The 22,526-nt window shown below is 59.4% G+C and overlaps 1 protein-coding gene across 1 annotated transcript; it reads left to right on the top strand.

The window, feature by feature from the left end:
• Window positions 1–676: 676 nt before the first annotated feature.
• LMTK3 (lemur tyrosine kinase 3) lies at window positions 677–19,343 on the top strand. The gene is made up of 15 exons (XM_075071267.1): window positions 677–1,379; window positions 3,406–3,539; window positions 3,764–3,914; window positions 6,933–7,009; window positions 7,232–7,350; window positions 8,259–8,346; window positions 9,046–9,194; window positions 9,594–9,678; window positions 10,001–10,122; window positions 10,536–10,685; window positions 12,185–14,601; window positions 17,480–17,565; window positions 17,999–18,113; window positions 18,482–18,715; window positions 19,190–19,343. Exons 1-15 carry the CDS (start codon window positions 1,292–1,294, stop codon window positions 19,204–19,206), a joined length of 4,032 nt encoding a protein of 1,343 aa, XP_074927368.1. The 5' UTR covers window positions 677–1,291; the 3' UTR covers window positions 19,207–19,343.
• The last annotated feature ends 3,183 nt before the right edge of the window (window positions 19,344–22,526 follow it).

Raw genomic sequence — 22,526 nt, 5'->3', positions numbered from 1 at the left:
GCGAGCCATGTGTGTATCTGACACTGTCAGAGTGTGTGCAAACCATGTGGGTATGTGACAGTGTGTGTATGAGCTGTGTGTGTATCTGACACTGTCAGGGTGTGTGCAAGCCATGCATGTGTGTGTGTGTGTGTGTCTGACACTGTCAGGGTATGTGCGAGCCATGCATGTGTGTGTGTATCTGACACTGTTGGTGTATATGAGCCATGTGTGTGACAGTCAGGGTGTGTGCGAACCATGTGTGTATGTGACACTGTCAGTGTATGTGTGTGTGTGGCCCATGTGACACTGCGTGTTTACGCATGACACCTCTACCCAGCTCTTTTCCCCCACCTTGGCTTGGGGAATCCCCTGGCAGCTCCCCCACATCCTGCACCCCCAAACTCCACCCTCTCCCCAAAATACCCCCCCACACACACACACACCCTCCCTCCCCATCCCTCTCCCACAGTGCCCTACTGCTGCTGAGGCTGGTACCAGGGAGAAGGTTACCATGGAGACGCTCCCCCCCCTCCATCTCCTGCATCTCTCTGCCCTCCCCCTGTCCCTTCATCTCTCCTTTCTTTGGGCTTCTGGCCCTGACAGACAGCTCCCCGGCCCAATCGGCGAGCCCAGCAGGGGGGCGGGGGGTGTCCGAGGGGGTGGGTCTTGTCTCCATCAATTCCAGCAGCCCAGCTCCCCAGCCAGGCGGATGCCGAAATCAGCCAGCCTCCCATTGGATTTGATCCTCCTTTTCTTCTCCCCTTCCCCCCCTTCCACTTCCCCGCCCCCCCTCACCCCGGCAAAGCGGGTGGAAAACCCAGACGTCTGCCCGGATCTCCTCCCCCACCCCCAGTTTTCTTTTCCACCCTGCATCCCACCCTCCCCAATTCTCCTCCTCCCCCTGTCTATTGTTGGCATGGGCATAACCCACGTCTGATCCTTTCTATTGCTTGGCCCCTGCCAGCCCTCCGCTGGGCGGATTGGCCCCTTCCCTCCTTCCCCTTGGAGCTCTGAGGCGGAGGAAGGAAGGAAGATGCTTCGGGATGAAAAGCAGGTAGCAGCTGAGGCCAGGCCAGCCCATCTTCCTGGCGATGCGAAGCCAGGGTGCCCTCCAGCCCAGGTCCCCCTCACCCCTTCGGATGCGTGAAAGCCACTGGGCGCGCCCCCCCTGTCCCGCACATCTGCCCCGTTTCAGGCGGCGTGGCCTGCGGCTGGCTTCCCTCCCTCGGGTCTCCCCTGTTCCCCCCCCGGACCTAGGCCGTCTCCCCGCCGGTGGCCCCCGCCGATCGATGCCCGCCGAGCCCCAACAATGCTAAGGCAGGGGCCTGTCGTCCTGCTGGCCGCCTCCATGTCGTATTTCAACCCGGACAGAGCATTAGCTGCGCCGCTGGAGAACGGTGAGCACCTGGGCCTGGACAGCCTCCCTGGAGTCTGGGCATGTGGAGGGGACAGGTGTGGCAGATCGCCCCCCCTCCGATCCTTCCACCCCTCCATCGCTTCCTTCATCCCTTCCGTCACTGTAATCGGCTTACCGTTCCTCCTCAATCCCTTCGTTTGCTCTAACCTGCTTTTCATTCCTCCATCTCTTCCTTTGCTCCCTCCATCTGCAACCCCTTCCTCCTTCATCCCTCCGCCGTCCCCTTCCTCCTCCATCCCTCCCTTTGCTCCCTCCATCCTCTGTCCCCTTCCTCCTCCATCCCTCCCTTTGCTCCCTCCATCCTCTGTCCCCTTCCTCCTCCATCCCTCCCTTTGCTCCCTCCCTCCGCCATCCCCTTCCTTCTCAATCCCTTCCTGTGCTCCCTCCCTCCGCCATCCCCTTCCTGCACTCCATCCCTCTGCTATCCCCTTCCTCCTTCATCCCTCTGCCGTCCCCTTCCTCCTCAATCCCTTTGCTCCCTCCCTCCACTGTCCCTGCACTCCATCCCTCCGCTATCCCCTTCCTCCTCCATCCCTTCCTTCACTCCTTCCATCCTCTGTCCCCTTCCTCCTTCATCCCTTCCTTCGCTCCATGCCTCCGCCATCCCCTTCCTCCTCAATCCCTTCCTGCGCTCCCTCCCTCCGCTGTCCCCTTCCTGCACTCCATCCCTCCGCTATCCCCTTCCTCCTCCATCCCTTCCTTCACTCCCTCCATCCTCTGTCCCCTTCCTCCTTCATCCCTTCCTTCACTCCATGCCTCCGCCATCCCTTCCTCCTCAATCCCTTCCTGCGCTCCCTCCCTCCGCCGTCCCCTTCCTGCGCTCCCTCCCTCCGCCGTCCCCTTCCTGTGCTCCATCCCTCCGTCGTCCTCTTCCTGCGCTCCATCTGCTGTTCCCTTCCTCCTTCATTCCTCCGCTGTCCCCTTCCTGCGCTCCATTCCTCCGCTGTCCCCTTCCTCCTTCATCTGCCGTCTCCTTCATCCCTCCACCATCCCCTTCCTCTTTCATCCCTTCCTTTGCTCCCTCCCTCCGCCATCCCCTTCATCCCTCCGTCATCCCCTTCCTCCTTCATCCCTTCCTTCGGTCCCTCCCTGCCGTGTCCCATTTCTCCTTCCTTAGCTCTATTCCACCTGCTTTCCACCCCTCCACAGGGTACCTCCTGTTGGCGCACCCTTCCCCTCTGCTGAAACCGACCCCATCGCTTCCAGTGTCATTTGGGGGCCTGGGTCAGGATGGGGGTTTTCCTCCCCCGCAGCTGATTTGTAAGTTTCTCTCCTTAGGTGGTCAAGCCCGTCCCCTTCACACAGCGGATTAGTCAGTCCCAGGCTAGTTACGCGTTTGTATGGCTGCAGGAGGGTAGGAGATGGGGTGTTAGGAGTTGGGACGCTGGGGAGAGGTCCATGTTTATGGTGGCTGGGCCTGTTGGGCCACTGATCTGTAGAGCCCTGGCATGAAGAGTTTGTGAGACTTGGGCCTGGTTCCCAGCAAGTTGGTTGAGAGGAAGGCCTGGGTCCAGTCCCCGGAGCAGGTGTTTGGGGGCAGGTCTGGGCCAAGTTTCGGGAGAGGTAATTTGGGGTGCAAGAGCTGCCGGCCTGATGCCTGGTGGGTGAGTTGCAGGCAGTGTCTCGGCCTGGTTACTAGTGGGGCAGTTGGGGGTCAAGGCCCAATTCCTACTCGGTGATTTGGGGAGGGGGTTGGCCCAGTTCCTGATGGGTGAATTCGGAGGAGTCTGTCTGTCCCCGCTCGATACCCATCCATCCATCCCTCGCCCCATCCCTAAATCGTGCATTTGCCAGGAATTACCGTTTCAGTTGGGGCTGGGAGTTATTTGCCCTGTAATGCCTGGAACTGGTTGCTGTTCCGCTGGAGTTTTCCTCTCAGAGCTCAGTCAAGACAGTCAGGTCAGCACCACACAAGGAATCCCTGTATAACCAACCCCCGTGCCCCGCCCCAGAGGGGCTGCATCTCAGTGCCGGGCTGGTTCTTACTCTCATTTCTCTGTCCCTAGATGGTCTGTCCCAAGGCCGGTTCCCTCTTGCTCCCCCTTATGCCGTGGTCTTGATCTCCTGTTCGGGTCTCCTGGCCTTCGTCTTCCTCCTCCTCACCTGCCTGTGCTGCAAACGGGGCGATGTCGGCTTCAAGGTGAGAGACGGCTGGGGCTGGGGAGGAGCATGGCTGGGTGTCACAGGGTGCACTGGTCCTTTTAAGGGAAAACCACACACCTAGAACATCCCGGTTCTGATCCCAGGACCACCTGCCTTCCGCCCCTGGGATTTGTGGTACCCAGGCCATGTGCCTAGAGAGACATAGACTCTAGAATGGATGTCCCAGGTCCTCATGCATCCCTGTCTGTCTGCGCCATGCAGGAGTTCGAGAACCCGGATGGGGAAGAGTATTCGGGGGAATACACGCCACCTGCTGAGGAGACCTCATCATCCCAGTCCATCCCAGACGTCTACATCCTGCCACTTTCTGAGGTCTCGCTCCCGGCTCCCAACAAGCAGATGCCCAAGACAGGTAGGGGACATGCTTGTCTCCCAACTGGGTGTGACACATTCCTGGACTGTGGGGATAGGGTGGATTGGAAAACCAGATTCTAGGTTATCCAGTGGGAATGGGCTGTGTTAGATTGGTTCTAGGCTAGTCAGTGGGAACTGGGTGGCTCTGGTTCTTGATTAGTCAATGCACATGGGGAAGTTCTGATTCTAGACTGTGGAGGCAGGGAGGCTCTGATTATAGGCTAGTCAGTGGGATTGGTGGTACTGGTTCTAAGCTAGTCCATGGGAAGGCACTGGTTCTAGACTGCTCAATTGGGATGTGGTGACTTTTGTTTTAGGTAGTTGATGGGGATGAGAAAGCTCTGGTTCTAGGCTAATGAACATGAAGAGGTGATTCTGCTCAGTGGAGATGGACTGACTCCGTTTCCAGGCTACCCAATGGGGATGGACTGGCTCTGAAAATAAGGTTCTAAGCCAGGGGTGGCCAACGTGTGGCTTCGGAGCCGCATGCAACTCTTCATAAGTTAATATGCGGCTCCTTGGATAGGCACCGACTCCGGGGCTGGAGCTATAGATGCGAACTTTCCAGTGTGACAGGGAGTGCTCAGTGCTCAATCCCTTGCTCTGCCCCAGGCCCTGCCCCTAGTCCACCCTTCTCGCCCCTCCCCTGAGCCTGCCATACCCTCACTCTGCCCCCCCCATCCCCACCAGAGCCTCCTGCGCACTGGGTAACAGCTGATCACAGTGGGCAGGAGGAGTAGAGAGGGAGCGGGAGACACTGATTTGGTGGGGCTGCCAGGGGGCAGGAGGAACCGCAGGTTGGAGTGGATGGAGCTGATGGGGGGCTGCTGGCGTATTACTGGAGGTCTTTGGCAATGTACGTTGGTAAATTTTGGCTCCTTCTCAAGATCAGGTTGGCCGTCCCTATTCTAAGATAACCAGTGAGAGCTGAGAGATTATTTGTAGACCCACCACTGTGGCTAAAATTACTCTAGAAATCAGGATCTAGATCAGACACTGACGATTTATTAGGTCAAAACTAGACCAGACAAAGGGGCTGAAATGGCTCCAGTCTTGAACTAGCATCTGAGACACAATGACGTTAGATACCACATGCCGGCAAGTTAAAGAAGTTTGGGCTGGATGAATGGACTATAAGGCGGATAAAAAGCTGGCTGGATTGTCGGGCTCCACAGGTAGTGATCAACGGCTCCATGTCTAGTTGGCAGGCAGTATCAAACGGAGTGCCCCAAGGGTTGGTCCTGGGGCCGGTTTTGTTCAATATCTTCATTAATGAGTTGGAGGATGGTGTGAATTGCACCCTCAGCAAGTTTGCAGATAACACTAAACTTGGAGGAGTGGTAGATACACTGGAGGGTAGGGATAGGATACAGAGAGACCTAGGCAAATTAGAGGTTTGGGCCAAAAGAAATCTGATGAGGTTCAACAAGGACAAGTGCAGAGTCCTGCACTTAGGACAGAAGAATCCCATGCACTGCTACAGACTAGGGACTGAGTGGATAGGCAGCAGTTCTGCAGAAAAGGACCTAGGGGTTACAGTGGACGAGAAGCTGGATATCAGTCGACAGTGTGCCCTTGTTGCCAAGAAGGGTAATGGCATTTGGGGCCGTAGAAGTAGGGGCATTGCCAACAGATCGAGGGACGTGATCATTCCCCTCTATTCGGCATTAGTGAGGCCTCATCTGGATACTATGTCCAGTTTTGGGCCCCACACTACAAGAAGGAAGTGGAAAAATTGGAAAGAGTCCAGCAGAGGGCAACAAAAATGAATAGGGGGCTGGAGCAAATGACTTATGAGGAGAGGCTGAGGGAACTGGGATTGTTTAGTCTGCAGAAGAGAAAAGAGAGAGGGGATTTGATAGCTGCTTTAACTATCTGAAAGGGGGTTCCAAAGAGGATGGGTTAAATTGTTCTCAGTGGTAGCAGATGACAGAACAAGGAGTAATGGTCTCAAGTTGCAGTAGGGGAGTTTTAGGTTGATATTAGGAAAAACTTTTTCACTAGGAGGGTGGTGAAGCACTGGAATGGGTTCCCTAGGGAAGTAGTGGAATCTCCTTCCCTGGAGGTTTTTAAGGTCAGGCTTGACAAAGCCCTGGCTGGGATGATTTAGTTGGGGATTGGTCCTGCACTGAGCAGAGGGTTGAACTAGATGACGTCCTGAGGTCCCTTCCAACCCTGATATTCTATGATTCTATGACATTGAGGATTAACAGATAGGGCAAAAGACCACAGAACCATGTTCTAGATTACCCAGTGCAGATGCAGAAATTCTGGTAACCGCATTCTACACTAGCCAATGAAGATTCAATGACTGGAGGTTGAGTTCTAGAGTAGCCAGTGTAGATGCAGCAAATCAAGAAAACGTGTTCTAGACCAACCAATGAGGCAGCAGTGACACTATAAAGCAAGCTTTAGACAGACCAAATGTGGAAGTAATGACACTAGGAAAGAGGGTCTAGACTAGCAATGTTCTAGGTTAATTACCTTGGATGCAGAGACTCTGGAAATCTATTTATTGAAAAGTGATGTTCTTGACTAACTAGTGTGGACAAAGCAGCTCTGGACACAGTGTTCTAGATTAGTCTATGACACTAGGGTTTTGTTAGAAAAAAATTATCTGAGGTGCAATGACTCTTGCAACCCAATTCTACACTAGTGAGGTTCTAGACACGCAAGTGCAGAGAAGCAACTCTGGAAAGCAAGTTCTAGATCAGCAATTGAGGCATCTGCACCATTAGAAGCCATATTCTGGATGACCCAGTGGGGATGCAGTGACTCTGGGAACACGGTTCTAGATTAACCAGTGATTCTGGAAGCTGTGTTTTGATGAGCCGATGGCCCAGCCTCCTGGGGGGGCCCTGAAGGAGGATCACGACCTCCTGGTCCCAACTCCTTTCCTGCTGGGAGGAGGGATCAGATGAAAGTGGGTAGGAGGCCATAATGGGAGCTCCCTTCTCCCCGTTGGAGGGGCTGGCAGGGTTCAGTCCCCTCCTCACCCTCCTGTGTCCCCTTCCAGACCTAGTGAAGCATCTGGGCTTGAGCCGGCAGCACCTCAGCTACCTGCAGGAGATCGGGAACGGCTGGTTTGGGAAGGTGAGTGTGTTTCTCCTGCCACTTCGCTACCTGCCACCCCGGCCTCTACAGGTGTCACGTCCAGGGAGCACCAACTCCCATTTGGCCCCATGGCAGGCACTGGGCCTTTCCCCTGTAGGGGGCGCCAGCTCCTACCCCAGGACTGGGACTGACTGGCTCTGGGGGGTAGGGGCCCCATTGGGGTGCAGACCTTGCGGTATGACCATCAGCTCTGTCTCCTAGGTGATCCTGGGGGAGATCTTCTCAGACTTCACCCCAGCCCAGGTTGTGGTGAAGGAGCTTCGAGTCAGTGCCGGACCCCTGGAGCAGAGGAAGTTCCTGTCAGAGGCTCAGCCCTATCGGTAATTAGGGGATGGGGGCACCCCAGAAGTGGCTGCATCTGAGCACTGGGTGAGGGGGTCATAGAATATCAGGGTTGGAGGGGACCTCAGGCGGTCATCTAAGTCCAACCCCCTGCTCAAAGCAGGGCCAAGCCCCAGACAGATTTTTACCCCAGTTCCCTAAACAGCCCCCTCAAGTATTGAACTCACAACCCTGGGTTAGCAGGCCAATACTCAAGCCACAGAGCTATCCCTCCCCCAGCCCCCTCAGCCGACCCCAGAGGCAGTTACATCTCAGCACTGGGTGAGGGGTCCCTGTATACCCAGCCCTCGCGCACCACCCCAGAAGCAGCTGCATCTCAGCATCCGTAGAGCACAAAGATAAGAGGAGGAAACCTGTATCATGCAGTGGCATGAAAGCAGCCCAGGATGGTTCTGCTTCCACCCAGACTTACTGAGATTGCGGGTGAGGTTTGCCAGACCTGTGTTTAAAGCCACAGGGTCAAGCTAAAAATCACGCCCCCCCGCCCGACCCCTCCTTCCCCAGCCTGTCAGTACGGGAGGATCTGGGAAGGGACTGAGGCCGGACGGGGATTTGGAGATCTAGTCACTGGGATTGTCCCCCGCTTCTCTCTGCTGAGGATCCCACAGCATCCTTCAGCCCTTCAGAAAACTTCCTGCCCCCTCTGGAAAGAGCAGGAACCTCTCCCCAAATTTTGTGGAGGGGAAATCGAGGCACACAGGGGAGGGGCTTGCCAGACCAAGTCATTTTCACAGTTGTCAAGAGAACCCAGGAGTCCTGGCTCCCAGCCCCCTCCCCACTCTGACCACCAGATAGAATGCCAGGATAGAACCCAGGCGTCCGGGTGCTGCTGTTGCCATGAGGAATGGCAGTGCTTTCTCTCTCTCTCTGCCACCCCCCTTTGAAGAAGCCTTCAGCACCCCAACATCCTTCAGTGCCTGGGGCTGTGCACGGATACCATCCCCTTCTTGCTCATCATGGAGTTCTGCCAGCTGGTGAGCGCAGGCGGGGGCTGCCATGGGGATCGGGGTGGGGGGTGAGAGTGTGGGCAGCGCTGCCCCCTAGTGGCTGGGCTCAGAACTGCTCTGTATGTGGGTGGGTGGGTGGGTGTGTCTCACTGCTCCCTGGTGGCTGGGTTTATCACTGCCATGGGTGGGTGCGTGGCTGTGTCCTGGTGGCTGGGATCAGAACTCCCCGGGGTGTGTGTGCGTGTGTGCGTCTATCCTGCTGCCCCCTATTGGCTGGGCTCAGAACTGCTGTCTCTGTGTGTGTGTCCTGGTTCCTGGGATCAGAACTCCCCGCTATATATGTGTGTGTGTGTGTGTGTGTCCATCCTATGCTGCCCCCTAGTGGCTGGGCTCAGAACTGCTGTGTGTATGTGTGTGTGTGTGTCCCCTGCTGCCTCCTGATGGCTTGGGTCAGAATTCCCTGCTGTGTGTGTGCCCAAGAAGGGGAGTGAGCCCTCTTCTGGGTGTAGTGCACACTGCTGACCTGTGTGTCATAGCCCCATAATGCCGGAAGTGAGTGGGGAGTCTCCACTCCACCAGCTGCTGTGGCTGGTGCTAGTGAAGCTGGGGGCTCCAAGGTTGCTCCTGATTGCTGGAGGGGTACAGTGGCCCCCGCAGGGTCCCTGGTGCCCCCGTCTGTGCTCCGGCCTGCCTGACCTCCCCCCCATCCCTCCCCTGTCGCCCCAGGGCGACTTGAAGCGCTACCTGCGAGCCCAGTGCCAGGCAGACGGGCTGACCCCCGACCTCCTGACCCGTGACCTCAGCACACTTCAGCGCATGGCCTATGAGCTCATCCTAGGGCTGCTACACCTGCACAAGAACAACTACATCCACAGGTGAGCTTCCAGATGCCGAGGTTCTCTCCCTGCCATGGGAGTGGAGGGGATTCAAGGGTTGGAGCCAGGCATGGGGTTGGATGCCAGGACTCCTGGGTTCTATCCCACCTCTGGGACGGGGGGGGGATCTAGTGGTTAGAGCAGGGAAGACTGGAGGCCAGGACTCCTGGGTTCTATCCCACCTCTGGGAGGGGAGGGGGATCTAGTGGTTAGAGCACGGAAGATTAGGGGCCAGGACTCCTGGGTTCTTGCACACCTCTGGCAGGGGAAGGGATGGTGGGGTTAGAGCAGGGGGTATCTGGGAGGCAGAGTTCTCCCCAGGGCAGGTGTGACACCGAAAGGGGGTCTCATGGGGATGCTGCCTGCCTCTGACTGGGGTCTCCCCACATTCTCCCACAGCGACCTGGCCCTGCGGAACTGCCTGCTGACCTCTGACCTCACCGTCCGTGTTGGCGACTATGGCCTCTCACACAACAACTACAAGGTGAGAGCCCTGGGGTGGGGATGGGGCCCGGGGCCTTTCCCCTCTAGGGGGCTCCAGCTCCCATCCAGCCCCAGGGCAGGGACTGGCTGGCTCAAGGGGGCAGGGAATGGGGCACAGGGCCTGTTCCCTCTAGGGGGAGCCGGCTCCCATCCAGCCTCGGGGCAGGGACTGGCTGGCTCAGGGGGATGGGTCTGGGTCACTGGGCCTTTCCCCTCAAGGGGGTGACAGCTCCCATCCAGCCTCAGGGTGTGGACTGGCTGGCTCAGGGGATGGGGGGGAGGACCCCTGCCCAGTGTTGATTCCCCCACGGCCCCCCATGTAGGAGGATTATTACATCACCCCCGACCGGCTGTGGATCCCGCTGCGCTGGGTGGCACCGGAGCTGCTGGACGAAGTTCACGGGACGCTCGTGGTGGTGGATCAGAGCAAGGAGAGCAACGTCTGGTGAGTCCCGACTGTGTCTCAGTGCCTTCTGCACCCCTGGGCAGCCAGGACCACCCTCAGCCTCAGGGGCAAAGGGTCAGTAAGGGGGAAGCTTTAGGGGGATTGCGGTCCCAGAGCTACCTGTTCCACATGGCTGTTAACCAGCCCCTGCACTCCACCCCAGATGGGCCGCGTCCCAGCATCGGGTGAGGGGTCCCTGTATATACAGCCTCACCCCAGAGGTGGCTGCATCTCAGTGCCTGGTGAGGGGTCCCCGTATACCCAGCCCCCGTGCCCCACTGCAGAGGTGGCTGCATCTCAGCACCAGGCGAGGGATCCCTGTGTACCCAGCCCCTGCGCTCCATCCCAGAGCAGCTGCGTCTCAGCGCCGGGCGAAGGTCCCTGCACTTACCCTGTAACCCTACTCTGCCCAGGTCCCTGGGGGTGACGATGTGGGAGCTGTTTGAATTCGGCAGCCAGCCCTACCGGCACCTGTCGGACGAGGAGGTTCTCGCCTTCGTCATCAAAGAGCAGCAGATGAAGCTGGCCAAGCCGCGCCTGAAGCTCCCCTACTCTGACTACTGGTGAGCACTAGGTCCCTGCCCCACAGCTGCCTCAGCTCCCTGGCAGGTCCCAATGGGGAGCTAGCTGGCCATGACCCTAGCCTGGTACAGCCGCTCCAAAGGGCTGAGATCTACCGGATTCGGTGTGTGCTTGACGGGTTCTTCCATCGCTGACAGCTGCAGGTGGTTCCTGGCTGGGCTGTCACTGGGGCCTGTGACTGCTCCATTTCTCCCATTCGTCTTGTCCTGCTTTGCTCTGTGTCTGCGGCTGTTGTTTTCTCACTGTTCTTTTTTCTCTCTGACTGTTGTTTTCCAACTGGTCCTCTGCCTCCCTCTCTCTGGCTGTGTTTTTCTGACTGTTCTTCCATTTCTCGCTGTTTTTCTGTCTCCACAGATGTTACTTTCTACTTTTCTGTTGGTTTTTGTGGCTGTTTCTCTGTCTCTGGCTGTTTTTTCCCCTCTTGCTCTTTCTGACTTCTGTTTCTCCAGCTGATGCTTCTGACTGTTCTTCTCTGTCTCTTTGGCTGTTATTTTTGGACTGTTCTCTCTTTGGCTGTTTTCTGACTGTTTTTTCTGTCACTCTTTTGATTTTTTCTGTCTTCTGTCACCAACTGGTCTTCTGACTCTACAGCTGTTATTTTCTTACTGTTCTTCTGCCTCTCTGTCCCACTGTTCTCCTCTCTGGCTGTTTGTTTTCTCTCTCCATCATAGATTCATAGACTCTAGGACTGGAAGGGACCTCAAGAGGTCATCGAGTCCAGTCCCCTGCCCTCATGGCAGGACCAAATACTGTCTAGACCATCCCTGATAGACATTTATCTAACCTACTCTTAAATATCTCTATCCTCTAAATATCTCTAGAATGGAGATTCCACAACCTCCCTCGGCAATGTTATTCCAGATGTTTCACTATCCGCTGACAGTTAGGAATTTTTCCTATGTCCAACCTAAATCTAATGTCCAACCTAAATCTCCCTTGCTGCAGTTTAAGCCCATTGCTTCTTGTTCTATCATTAGAGGCTAAGGTGAACAAGTTTTCTCCCTCTTCCTGATGACACCCTTTTAGATACCTGAAAACTGCTATCATGTCCCCTCTCAGTTCTTCTGTGTCTCTCTGACAGGCTGTTTTTTCCCCCTGACTGTTCTTTCTTCTGTCTGTCTCTCCAGTTTTTTTTCTGGATGTTCTTCTGCCTCTTTCTGACAGTCCTTCTGTTTCTTTGGCTGTTACTTTCTGACTGCTCTGTCTGTTTTCCGATTGTTCTGTGTCTTTCTGGCAGTTGTTTTGAGACTGTTCTTTCACCTCTCTCCAGCTGTTTCTCTGTCTCTCTGGCTATTGTTTTCTGCCGGTCCTTCTGTGTCTCTCTGGCTGTTCTTCAGTCTCTACAGCTGGCTTATTCTTGACCCTTGTCTCTATCTCTCTGGTGGTTCTTCCATCTCTCCAGCTGTTCTTTTTCCGACTGTTGTTCTCTGACTGTTCTGTCCCTCCCTGCCCTGACCGCCCCGTCTCCCTCCCGTTGCAGGTACGAGGTGATGCAGTCGTGCTGGCTGCCAGCGCCACAGCGCCCCACGCTGGAGGAGCTGCACCTGCAGCTGACCTACCTGCTGACGGAGCGCTGCCACGCGCAGGCGGAGGAGAGTTTTGAGTGGCGCTGGAATGCCCTGAAGCCCAAGCGCTCGCCGGCCGCCTCCCCCCCTCGCCGGCACCGCTCGGAGGAGATCTCGGCCTACCCGCTGCTGGATGGCTTCCAGGGGGCCGACCTAGACGACGTCCTCACGATCACCGAGAGCAGCCGGGGGCTCAACTTCGAGTACATGTGGGAGAAGGCCCGGCTGGGGCGCTGGAAGGCCAGCCCGGCCCCCGGGGCCACCCCAGCCAGCAACGGCAGCCTGGCTGTGCCCGGCGCCAACCCCTTCTATGAGGCGCCGGTGCGGCAGAGCCTGGAGACGCCCAGTGTGGTCCCGGTGATTAGCGCCCGCAGCCCTTCGGTCTGCAGCGAGTACTACATCCGGCTGGAGGAGCACGGCGAGGGGGAAGGGCCCGAGGGCACCGTCTGCACCCCCAGCCCCGTTTACGAGCGCCAGTACGGGGTGACCGGCTCCCCGCCGGAGCCCCTCTTCCCTTCTGACTGGGATCCTATTGAAGCGGGCCGGGGCAGCCCCCCGCCCCCAGCCCGGCACCACGTCCCCCACCTCCTGCCGGAGGGGCCAGCCAGCTGGGCCCCCAGTGCCACCAACCCTTTTATCTCAGTGTCCCAGGAGCCGGCCCGGCGCAGCGCCAACCCCTTCCGGACCGAGATCCAGGAGACCTCGCTGACAGATCCAGCGCCGGGGGGCATCTTCCTGGGGGAGTCCCTGCTCCATGTGTACCAGGAGCTGGAGGAGCAGCAGCGTGGCTGGGACTGCGAGGGGCTGGAGGAGCGGGGAGCCGGGGAGACGCTGGCGGGGGACCCCTCGGAGTTCCACCCCTCACCCCCCTGGGACCGGGAGCCCTCCCTGATGGAGGAGCAGAGCTCGGCCGGCAGCACGGACGGGGAAGACGCCAGCAGCGGTGGGGGCGGGCGCCGCAACCCCCTGCTCTGCCCGCTCTGCAGCCGGGGCGGGCGCTGCCGCTGTGCCCCGGGCCGGGGGGAGGTCGTGAGCGGCTGGAGCAACCACGCCCCCATCCCCCGGCCCCACCGCGACAGCTACGGCACCGAGGATGATTCCTCCCTCAAGGTGGAGCGGGGCTCCCTGGCCGACTGCCCCATCCTGCTAGGAGAGGGCCCCCCCGAGGCTGGAGAGGGCGGAGCTGGGCCACCCGGCCCACCCCCTTTGGCCGGGGCGCTGCCCCCTCCCTCGGCGTTCTATGACCCACTGATGGGCACGGCCGTGGTGAGCTACGAACTTCAGGACTACCCCAAGCGGGGGGTGGCTGGGCGGCCACCGGGCTCGCCCTTCCCCGGGCTGACCGCCACCTGCTGCAGCGTAATTGTGCCGGTGGAGATCCCACCCCTGGCCACGCTGGCGGAGAGCGCCGACGAGGAGACCATCGCCATCGTGCCCGAGGCCACAGACGGCTTCGTGGCCAGGCCTGAGATCGGCCCGGCCCCAGTGGGCCGGTGGAGGGGCCCTCTGGACTCCGGGGACTCACTGGACTTCCCGTCCAAAACCAGCTCCTCCGAGGGCTGCAGCCCAGCCTCCCGTTTCTCTTCGCCAGGCCAGAAGTTCCCCGACAGTGGCTACGAGACGGAGAACACTTTTTCCCCGGAGCTCCTCGTCCGGGAGCCCGAGGAGGAGGAGGACGGGGAGTCGCCCGGCGAAGGGGATGCTGCCCAGCTGCCCCCCACGCCCATCTCGGAGTCCACCAGCGACCTGACGCTGTCGGAGGAGACGCCGGGGACCGAGGAGGAAGCGGGCTCGGGGCGGGGGCTGGCCACGACCCACCGAGATTCGGCCTATTTTTCCGACGGCGAGGGGGAGGAGGGCCGGGGGGAAGAGGAGGAGGCGGGGCAGGATGGGGGGCAGCAGGCGCCGACCAAGGTGGAGGCCGGCTTCGTAGTGCAGGTGTGCAAGGAGCAGCTGCTGGTGTCGCTGCGGGAGAACATCACCCGGAACCTGCTTTGCAGCCACCGGGACCCGGGGACCTCGGTGTCCGGGGCCCCAGCTGTCAAGGAGGAGGCCGTGATCCGACTCTGGGCCCTGGAGCCCGAGGGGGCCTGGGGTGCTGGAGACAAGCAGGAAGGGGGCGGCGGGGAGACGGCAGGTGGGCCGCCCCAGGAAAAGGAGGAGGGGGCAGAGAGCAAGGAAGGGCAGCTGGATGGCCAGGAGGTGCCGGAGCTGAGCGGGGAGGCCCCTGTCCCCAGCCCCGAGGGATCTGACCTGGCATCTGAGCAGCTGCAGCCCCAGCCCCACCTGGACTTCAGCATAGCAGGGAGCCCAGGCAGCGAGGACATCAAAGGTAGGGAGATGCCAGGGGTCGGGGGTTCCATCGGAGGGAGGGGGCAGGGACCATCTGGGGGGAGGGATGGGGGCCATCTGACGGGAGGGGGAGCTGTCTGGGGGAAGGATTGGGGACCATCTGGAGGGGGAGTTGTAAGAAGGACAGAGCAGGATCATCCAGAGGGAGGGTTACCCTCTGCAGGACAGAGGAAGGGAGGTGTGGGGAGGATGGACGAAGGCCGGGGAGTGGGGGGGATGGATGGAGGACTGGGGGTAGGGGGGATGGATGGAGGCATGAATGGAGGAGTGGGGGTGTTGGGGGATGGAAGGAGGGATGAATGGAGGAGTGGGGGTAGGGGAGATGGACGGGGGATGGAAGGAGGGATGAATGGAGGAGTGGGGGTAGGGGAGATGGACGGGGGGATGGATGGAGGCATGAATGGAGGAGTGGAGGTGTCGGGGGATGGATGGAGGACTGGGGTGGGGACGGACAGAGGATGCGGGGGCAGCAGGGACAGTGGAAGGGACAGATGAAGGGATGAATGGAGGACTGGGGTGGGGGAGATGGATGGAGGGATGAATGGAGACCGGAGGGGGGGCAGTGGAGGGATGGATGGAGGACTGGGGATGTGGGGGGATGGACACAGGGATGGATGGAGGCCAGGAGGTGGCAGGGATGGATGGAGAACTGGGGGTGGAGGGGCTGAATGGAGGGCAGCGAGGGGAGGTCATGGCTGGATGCTGGGCGTCCCCCCAGCTTTGGCAAGGGAGGGACTAGGAGACCTGGACCCCAACCGCACTGGAGCCGAAGTGGAGTGCGGCCCGCATGCGCACAACGAAATATAAGGGCTGCCAATACCCATATCCGTGCCCCATCCTACCCCCTCTGTGGCTTGGCTGCGCCTCAGGGGCCGTATAGGCCGCGAGCCAGAGAAGAGTGGGGGCTGCTTTGGGCTGAGCTGGAGGCAGCCTTGTCCTGCCAAGCCGTGCAGGCTGGATGGCCTATCGCAGAGGACTTTTGAGCCTCCCAGCCAGACACTGCCCAGGCGGCCCTGGCGTGAGTGGGCAGGCACCGCTGCCCTAGCGAAGGCGCACAAGGGGCCAGATGAGTAGGTTAGCTGTAACACATGATCCCTCCGTAGTAGATCCAATAAGGAACTCCAGAGATGGACCCACATCCCACAACTCCTTTTGGGGTAGCAGTCCCCTTATTACCAATTTACAAAACACATTTTGAAAAATAGTTTCAGAATAAGTAAGTTGTGAGAGAAATCCATGAAAATTTAAGGATTTTTAAATTCCGGATTGCCATCGGAATCAGAGTACACTTGGAGTAGGGGGTGTCACCCCAAAATGGGAAACCGTATGGACTAGGAAATGGGAATGTGTAAGTAGCCCCGTAATCATGGACAGAACACGGAATGTACTATCAAGTTTGTGTGTTTTGACCTGGAGTCCAGGAGATGATAGGATAGAATGCAAAGTGACTCTAAAGTGTTGGGACATTTCCTTATGGTTTAGTAGGGATGAACCTTATTTGTACGGGGAAGAAATTGGGTAAGGGCTTAGTTTTAACTGTAATGCGGATACTTTTTTTCTTGTCGCTGTGCCAAGATTGTTTTTAATGGGAATTGGTCTTGAGGGCACCACAAACTTAGGGATGTGATGGGATGTTCAGCTTATTGGACTGACAGGGCGAGAGATGAGGCTATATGACACAAAAGGGAGGGACAGAAAGCCTACCGATCCCCGAAGCCATATAACTTTGTAAATTCCAACCCCGCCCTACTCCGGACTCCTATATAAAACATGTGAGAGACGGTAATGGCCAACCAGTAGAAAAATGTATTGGAGGAAGGTCCTGACACCGGTGTGGTGTAGGGATGGACAGAGGGATCGGTGGGAGGCCACGCGCGCGGAGAGTGGCAGCGGATGGAGGCGCCGAAGAGTTATGGATGACGAGGCCGGGTAGTGGCTGTGCGGGGCGGATTCAAATGGCTGGACAGAGGTATGGGGGAGGCAGCAGGAGATTGCAGGGGATTGGATGCGGCGTGGGATCGCGATGGAGGGCCGCGTAGCGCGTCGAGGGTGATGGGTATGGACAGAGAGTGGTTTGGGAACCATCGCGCAGCGGTAAGAGTCGGGCAGGGACTGGACGGCTGTGGAGGTGTGGATAGAGGCGCCGGATAGTGTGGGGGGATGGTGGACAGAGAGGTTATGCCGATGGGCATGCGGCGTGGTGGAGAAGTGGCAGGGTTCTAGGTAATGATGCGGGAGGGCATGGATGGAGGCCACGTAGGCGCTTATGGGGGCGACGATGGACAGGACAGAGGTGGCGTGGGAGGGCAGGGATGGAGGACAGGGGTGCTTCACTACCCCTCTGACTCTTGAACTTTCACCTCACCCTTCTGCATTTGGTCCGTCTACCACCACTGACCTTGCCCACCCCCCCTTCGTCCCCTCGGTGCAGCCAGGTTCTCGCGCCCTTGTCGCTGGCGCTGGGCCGCCCTTGCTGAGCCTGCCAGCCCTCGTACACCGGCCGGGGGCAGGTTAAAGGGGCTGCGGTTGGGTGCTTGGCCACCGGAGGAGGAAGGGGAGCTGGAGCGGGAGCAGCTGGGGCCAGGCGAGGAGTAGGAAAGCATGATGGAAGGCGCGGACAAGGTGTTCGGGGGCGTTCCCAATCGTGGGTTCAGCGACTCGGATGACGGGGGCAACCTACTGCGGGGCTCGTGCTTCCAAATCCCCTCCCACCGCCTCGGCCGGAGTGGAGGCTTGCCGAGCTGGACCGGAAACAGCGAATGAAGATGATCCTATACTATAGCGATGTCACCATTACTACCTCTATCGACCAGGTGATGGGGCGGCCTGGAGATTGTGATGGTGGGCCTGCGGGCCAGGACCGGAATGCAAGATGGTGTTTTCCTTCGACGACGTCACCCGTTCTACTCTCTTTCTGAACCAGGTGTTGGGGGCGGGACCTGTGGTGAGTGGGTGGTTGGGGTCCGCGGCGATGATCGGCTTGGCAAGGCCATGGAATATGCGGGAATGGCTAAGGAAAGCATGGTGTTCCTATCATAACAATGTCATCCAATCTACCTATTGACCATCCGGTGAGAGGTGGGCACTGTGCGGTATGGGACTGGGGATGGGGCAGGGGCCTGTGGGATGGGGTGCGGACAGTCTGGCCAGACCGCCAGTGGTGTCCTGCTTGATGGTGTCACCGTCGACCTCTTTGAACAGGTGAGGGTGGGGCCTGGGGGTGGAGGGCGGGGCCAGGAGAGCAGGGGTGGAGTCTGGTGTAGGAAGGCGGGGACAAAGAATAGGGAGGAGCCCAGGGTGTGGGAGTGATGGGAAGGGGCGGGGCCAGGCTGGGGTGGGCAGGGCCAACACACTCATTCTCCCCCATCTGCTCCTAGGAGACGCCCACCAACGAGCTGAGCTCGCAGAGCGGCCCAGAGGGCGAGGGTGGCACCACCCAGGGCCCTGCAGGACAGCCTGCCCTTGAGGCCTTCCCGCCCGCCGACGGATTCAGTGAGCCCTGCGCCACGGGGGTGGGAGTGGCTCCGGGGGTGGGGGGGGAGGCAGGGCCAAGCCATCACCGATTATTTCATGGGCTTGTTTGCATATTTTAAAATGCTTGTTTGCATACAGCCATAAACAGCAGCAGCTGGTTGATGCCCCCTTGCCATGGTGCCCCAAGGTGCAGGGAGCAGGGAGGTGGGGACTCAGGAGGAGATTTGGAGACACAGGCCAGATATCCCCATGGGGAAGGGGGTGTTGGCTGTGCCGACCAATGGGGGAAGGGGCGTTGGCCCCAGTGGGGATCCCTCCCTGGGGAGGGGCCATTGGCAGTGGGGTGGGGCTGGCCCTGCCCCCTCTCATCTTGCCCCTGCCCCCAGGTGGCAGCTTCGAATGGGATGACGACTTCCCATTGATGGCCCAGAACCCATCCTTTGTCTCCATGGTGACGGACCCCAGCTCGGGGGCCCCCCCAACGCCGCCCCCCGCACTACTCCCAGCCAAGGGGGCAGAGCCCAGCCTGATGGACGCCCTGCGCTTCTCCCGCTTCACCGTCTCCCCCGCCCTCGAGCCCCACCTGGCCCCCCGCGAGGCCGAGCTGGCGCCCACAGCCAGTGAGTGAGACCGGGGTGATGGGGCTGTGGAGCTGATCCAGGGGCAAGATACCGGGGTAGTTGGGCCCCTGGGGCTGATATGGGGGCAGGGAGGAGGCAGGATACCAGTGTAAATGGGCCACTGGGGCTGATCCAGGGCAGGCAGGGAGGAGGCAGGATATCAGGGTAGATGGGCCTGTGGGGCTGATCTGGGGGCAGGGAGGAGGCAGGACACTGGGGTGATGGGTCCGTGGGACGGATCTGGGGACAGAGAGGGGGCCGGACACTGGGGTAGATGGGCCCATGGGGCTGATCTGGTGGGCAGGGTACCAGGGTAGATGAGCCTGTGGGACTGATCTGGGTCAGGGACGAGGCAGGATACCAGGGTAGATGGGCCCATGGGGCTGATCTGGGGGCAGGGTACTGGGGTGATGGGTCCGTGGGGCTGATCCAGGTCTTTTTACTCTGTCCTGCTCCTCTCTCCTTCTCTTCCAGACCCCATTGAGAACTGAGGCGGGGACCTGCCCCCAGCAATCAGGGACTCCTCGGGATGGTGCTGGGCCATCGCTCCCCCGCGCCCTCACCCCCTAGCCTGGCTGGGAGACGCATGCGCCAGGCATGTTCTGGGGGACACAGAGACTTGGGGGGGGGGGGGGGCAAGGCCAGCATTTTGGGATCCCCCTCCCCCCACAAGGACTTGCTTCTCTGGACAATTTTTTTACAGTGACTCAGCCGCTGGGGGGCAGCCAGGCTGCTGAATGTACCTGCCCCCAGTGCCCCTCGCTGCCCCTTTCCCCGCACATGGGAGTTTGCTGTCAAAACTGTCTTATGCCAAATCCAACCTTGAGGGGCAGCGAGCTACATATCGGGGTGGGGGGGCTCACACTGCCCTCCCCCAGGATTGGTCCCCCTACCAGTTTAACTCTGTGTCTCAAGTAAAGGGGGGAAATGCCCCACAACTCGTCAGCAATGGGGGGCTCCCCCCAACCAGCCCCGTCCCCCCCCATTGTGGAATGTAAGCCTGCTGCCCACTTCCCCCTCTTGGCACCAGATGCCGCCTGATGGATGGACAGATGGACAAGGGGGGGCATTGTTATACAGACACCTTTGTGCCCCCCCCGCCCCAGGATGTGCACTGAGGATGGAGCCCCCACCCCTTGCAGCTGGAGATCAGCTGGGGCCCTGGGATTCAGCGGGGAGGGGGAATGAGGGGAGGGGTTGGCCAAGAGGCCTGAGGCTCGCTGGTTGGTACTGGGGGCCGAGTGGAGACCCTGGGCTGGCGCAGGTGGCTGCTGGGTTATTACCGGTATTTGGGGAGGGGGGGGGGGCGCGCACCACTGGTTTCTACTGGGAGCCTGATGGAGTCAGTGGGGGTTACAGAGCCTGTTGCAGGGGAGGGTCGCTGGGTGTATTTTCTAGTCCTGGGGGCCTACCCCCTGCCTTTGGCCCATGGGGGTGCATGGGGTTAGGCTTAGGGAAGGGGGCCTGGGGTCTTTCCGCTCTAGGGGCCACCAGCTCCCATCTGCCCCAGGTTGAGGGACTGGCTGGCTCAGGGGGGCAGGGAATGGGACATGGGGCCTTTCCCTACTAGGGGGCACCAGCTACCCAGTATCCTGCCCCTTTTCTCCTGGATCAGACCCATGGGTCCCTCTACCCTGGTGTCCGGCCCCCTCACCCAGTCCTATCTAGCCTGTGTCAGAAGTGGGCCTGGATTTCACTGGCACCCTCCCAGCTCAGTTTGTCATTAAGGGGGGATCTACCTGCCTCCCAAGAACCAACACACCAGGCAGCTGCCAAACAAGGCCAGGTCTGTAAATACGTGGGCACGAGGAGACGCCTGGTGTCTCGCCTGGTGCCGCCTTTGGCCTGCTCCTGATTTGCCAAAATGAACAAAGATTAAAAAAGAGTGACTATTAACCCCCAAGTGTCTGCTGCCCGCGAGGCGTCGGGGAGGCTGGACACATGGATGGCAGTGGGGTTTGGGGGAGCGAGGTGTGGTGGGGGAGAAGGATGTGGGCTGATAGATGGAGGGGTGAAGTGCTGCACTGTATGGGATAGCGGGATGGAGTGGGTACGTAGGGGGAGGTTTGGGGTACATTGGGGGATGGCTGGAGGGATGCATGTGGAGGAAGATGGCTGGACAAACAGAGCAGGTAAAAGGAATGAGCTGGGCCCCCCATGTGGGGCAGTTCTGCTCCCAGCCAGCGGGGGGGGAGTGCAGGGCTGCCCCCCCCCCAGTTCAGTGAGGCCTCAGAGAGGGATTTAAATTAAACTTTATTAATAATGGGGTCAGAGGCTGCATTGTCCAAGCTACAGAAGGGCTTTTCCCAGTGCCCTCTGCACCCACCCACAGCGTGGGCCTGTCCCCTCCAGCAGGGGGCACCAGGGGGACACACAGCGCAGGGCCCAGCCCCTCCAGCAGGGGGCACCAGGGAGAGAGAGAGACACACACACACACCGGCCCCTCCAGCAGGGGCCGCCAGGGACGGACACACACACAGAGCACAGGGCCCAGCCCCTCCAGCAGGGGGCACCAGGGACGGACGGACACACACACACACACAGAGCACAAGGCCAGGCCCCTCCAGCAGGGAGCACCAGGGACACACACAGCGCAGGGCCTCTCCCCTCCAGCAAGGGGCGCCAGGGACACACACACACAGCGCAGGGCCCGGCCCTTCCAGCAGGGGGCGCCAGGGACACACACAGCACAGGCCCTGTCCCCTCCAGCAGGGGGCGCCACAGACAGCTGGACACACATGGTTTAGTATCAGTCTAGGTGTAATTCCCATAGTCACATCAAGACTGTAACAGAGCCCACACGCCCCCCCTGGTGCTGCTTCCCCCCATATGCCCAGCAGGGGGCACTGCGCTCCCCTCGGGGGGCAGGCATCCATGGTTCTGTTTGATGCAGTTCTAAATACAGCATCCTCCAGCCATAGTTTGGTGGGGGGAGAGGGGTTATAGGGCTCAGCACCTCCCCCCCCCCTCCGGTAGCCCAGCTGTGGGTCTGGAAACAGACAAGGCACTTTTCAGGGTGTCCTGGGTTGTTCCCACAGCAGGCAACTTGTGTCAGCAGGAGAGGGCTGGACATAGAGCAAAAAGGCGGGGGGTGGGGGGAGGTGGACACAGAAAATGGACAGAGCCATGGGTGGGGGACAGACCGAGAGCTATTTGGGGTGTGCTGGGAGGCATGGAGAGAGGGGTGTGGAAGAAGGGATGGATGGATGGATGGATACAGGGGTGGGGGGATGGATGGATAGATAGAGGCGGTGTGGAGAGATGGATGGATAGAGGCGGTGTGGAGGGGACATGGATAGACAAGAGGCAGGGGATGGACAGATGGATAGATACACAGCTTGGGGGGAAGATGGAGGGATAGAGGCGGTGGGAGAAAGTTGGATAGATACAGGGCTTGGGGGATGGATGGATGGAGGCAGTGGGGGGGGAGATGGATAGAAGTGCGGGAGAAGATGGAGGGATAGATACAGGGTTTGGGGGATGGATGGATGGATAGAGGAGGTGTGGGAAGTTTGATGGATAGATACAGGGCTTGGGGGATGGATGGATGGATGGATGGGTAGATACGAGGCAGTTGGGGGGAGATGGGTGGATAGATACAGGGCTTGGGGGATGGATGGCTAGATAGACGGTGGGGGAAAGTTGGATGGATACATACAGGCCTTGGGGGGAAGATGGAGGGATAGATACAGGGCTTGGGGGACAGATGGATGGGTAGATAGAGATGGTGGGAGGAAGTTGGATAGATACAGGGTTTGGGGGGGAAGATGGATGGATGGATGGATAGAGGGGGTGGGGGGAAGTTGGATAG

This window comes from Chelonoidis abingdonii, chromosome 11 (genome assembly GCF_003597395.2).
Source record: "Chelonoidis abingdonii isolate Lonesome George chromosome 11, CheloAbing_2.0, whole genome shotgun sequence".
NCBI lineage: Eukaryota > Metazoa > Chordata > Testudines > Testudinidae > Chelonoidis > Chelonoidis abingdonii.
Note: the sequence above shows the minus strand (reverse complement) of the source record. Positions and strands in the feature narration are given on the sequence as shown.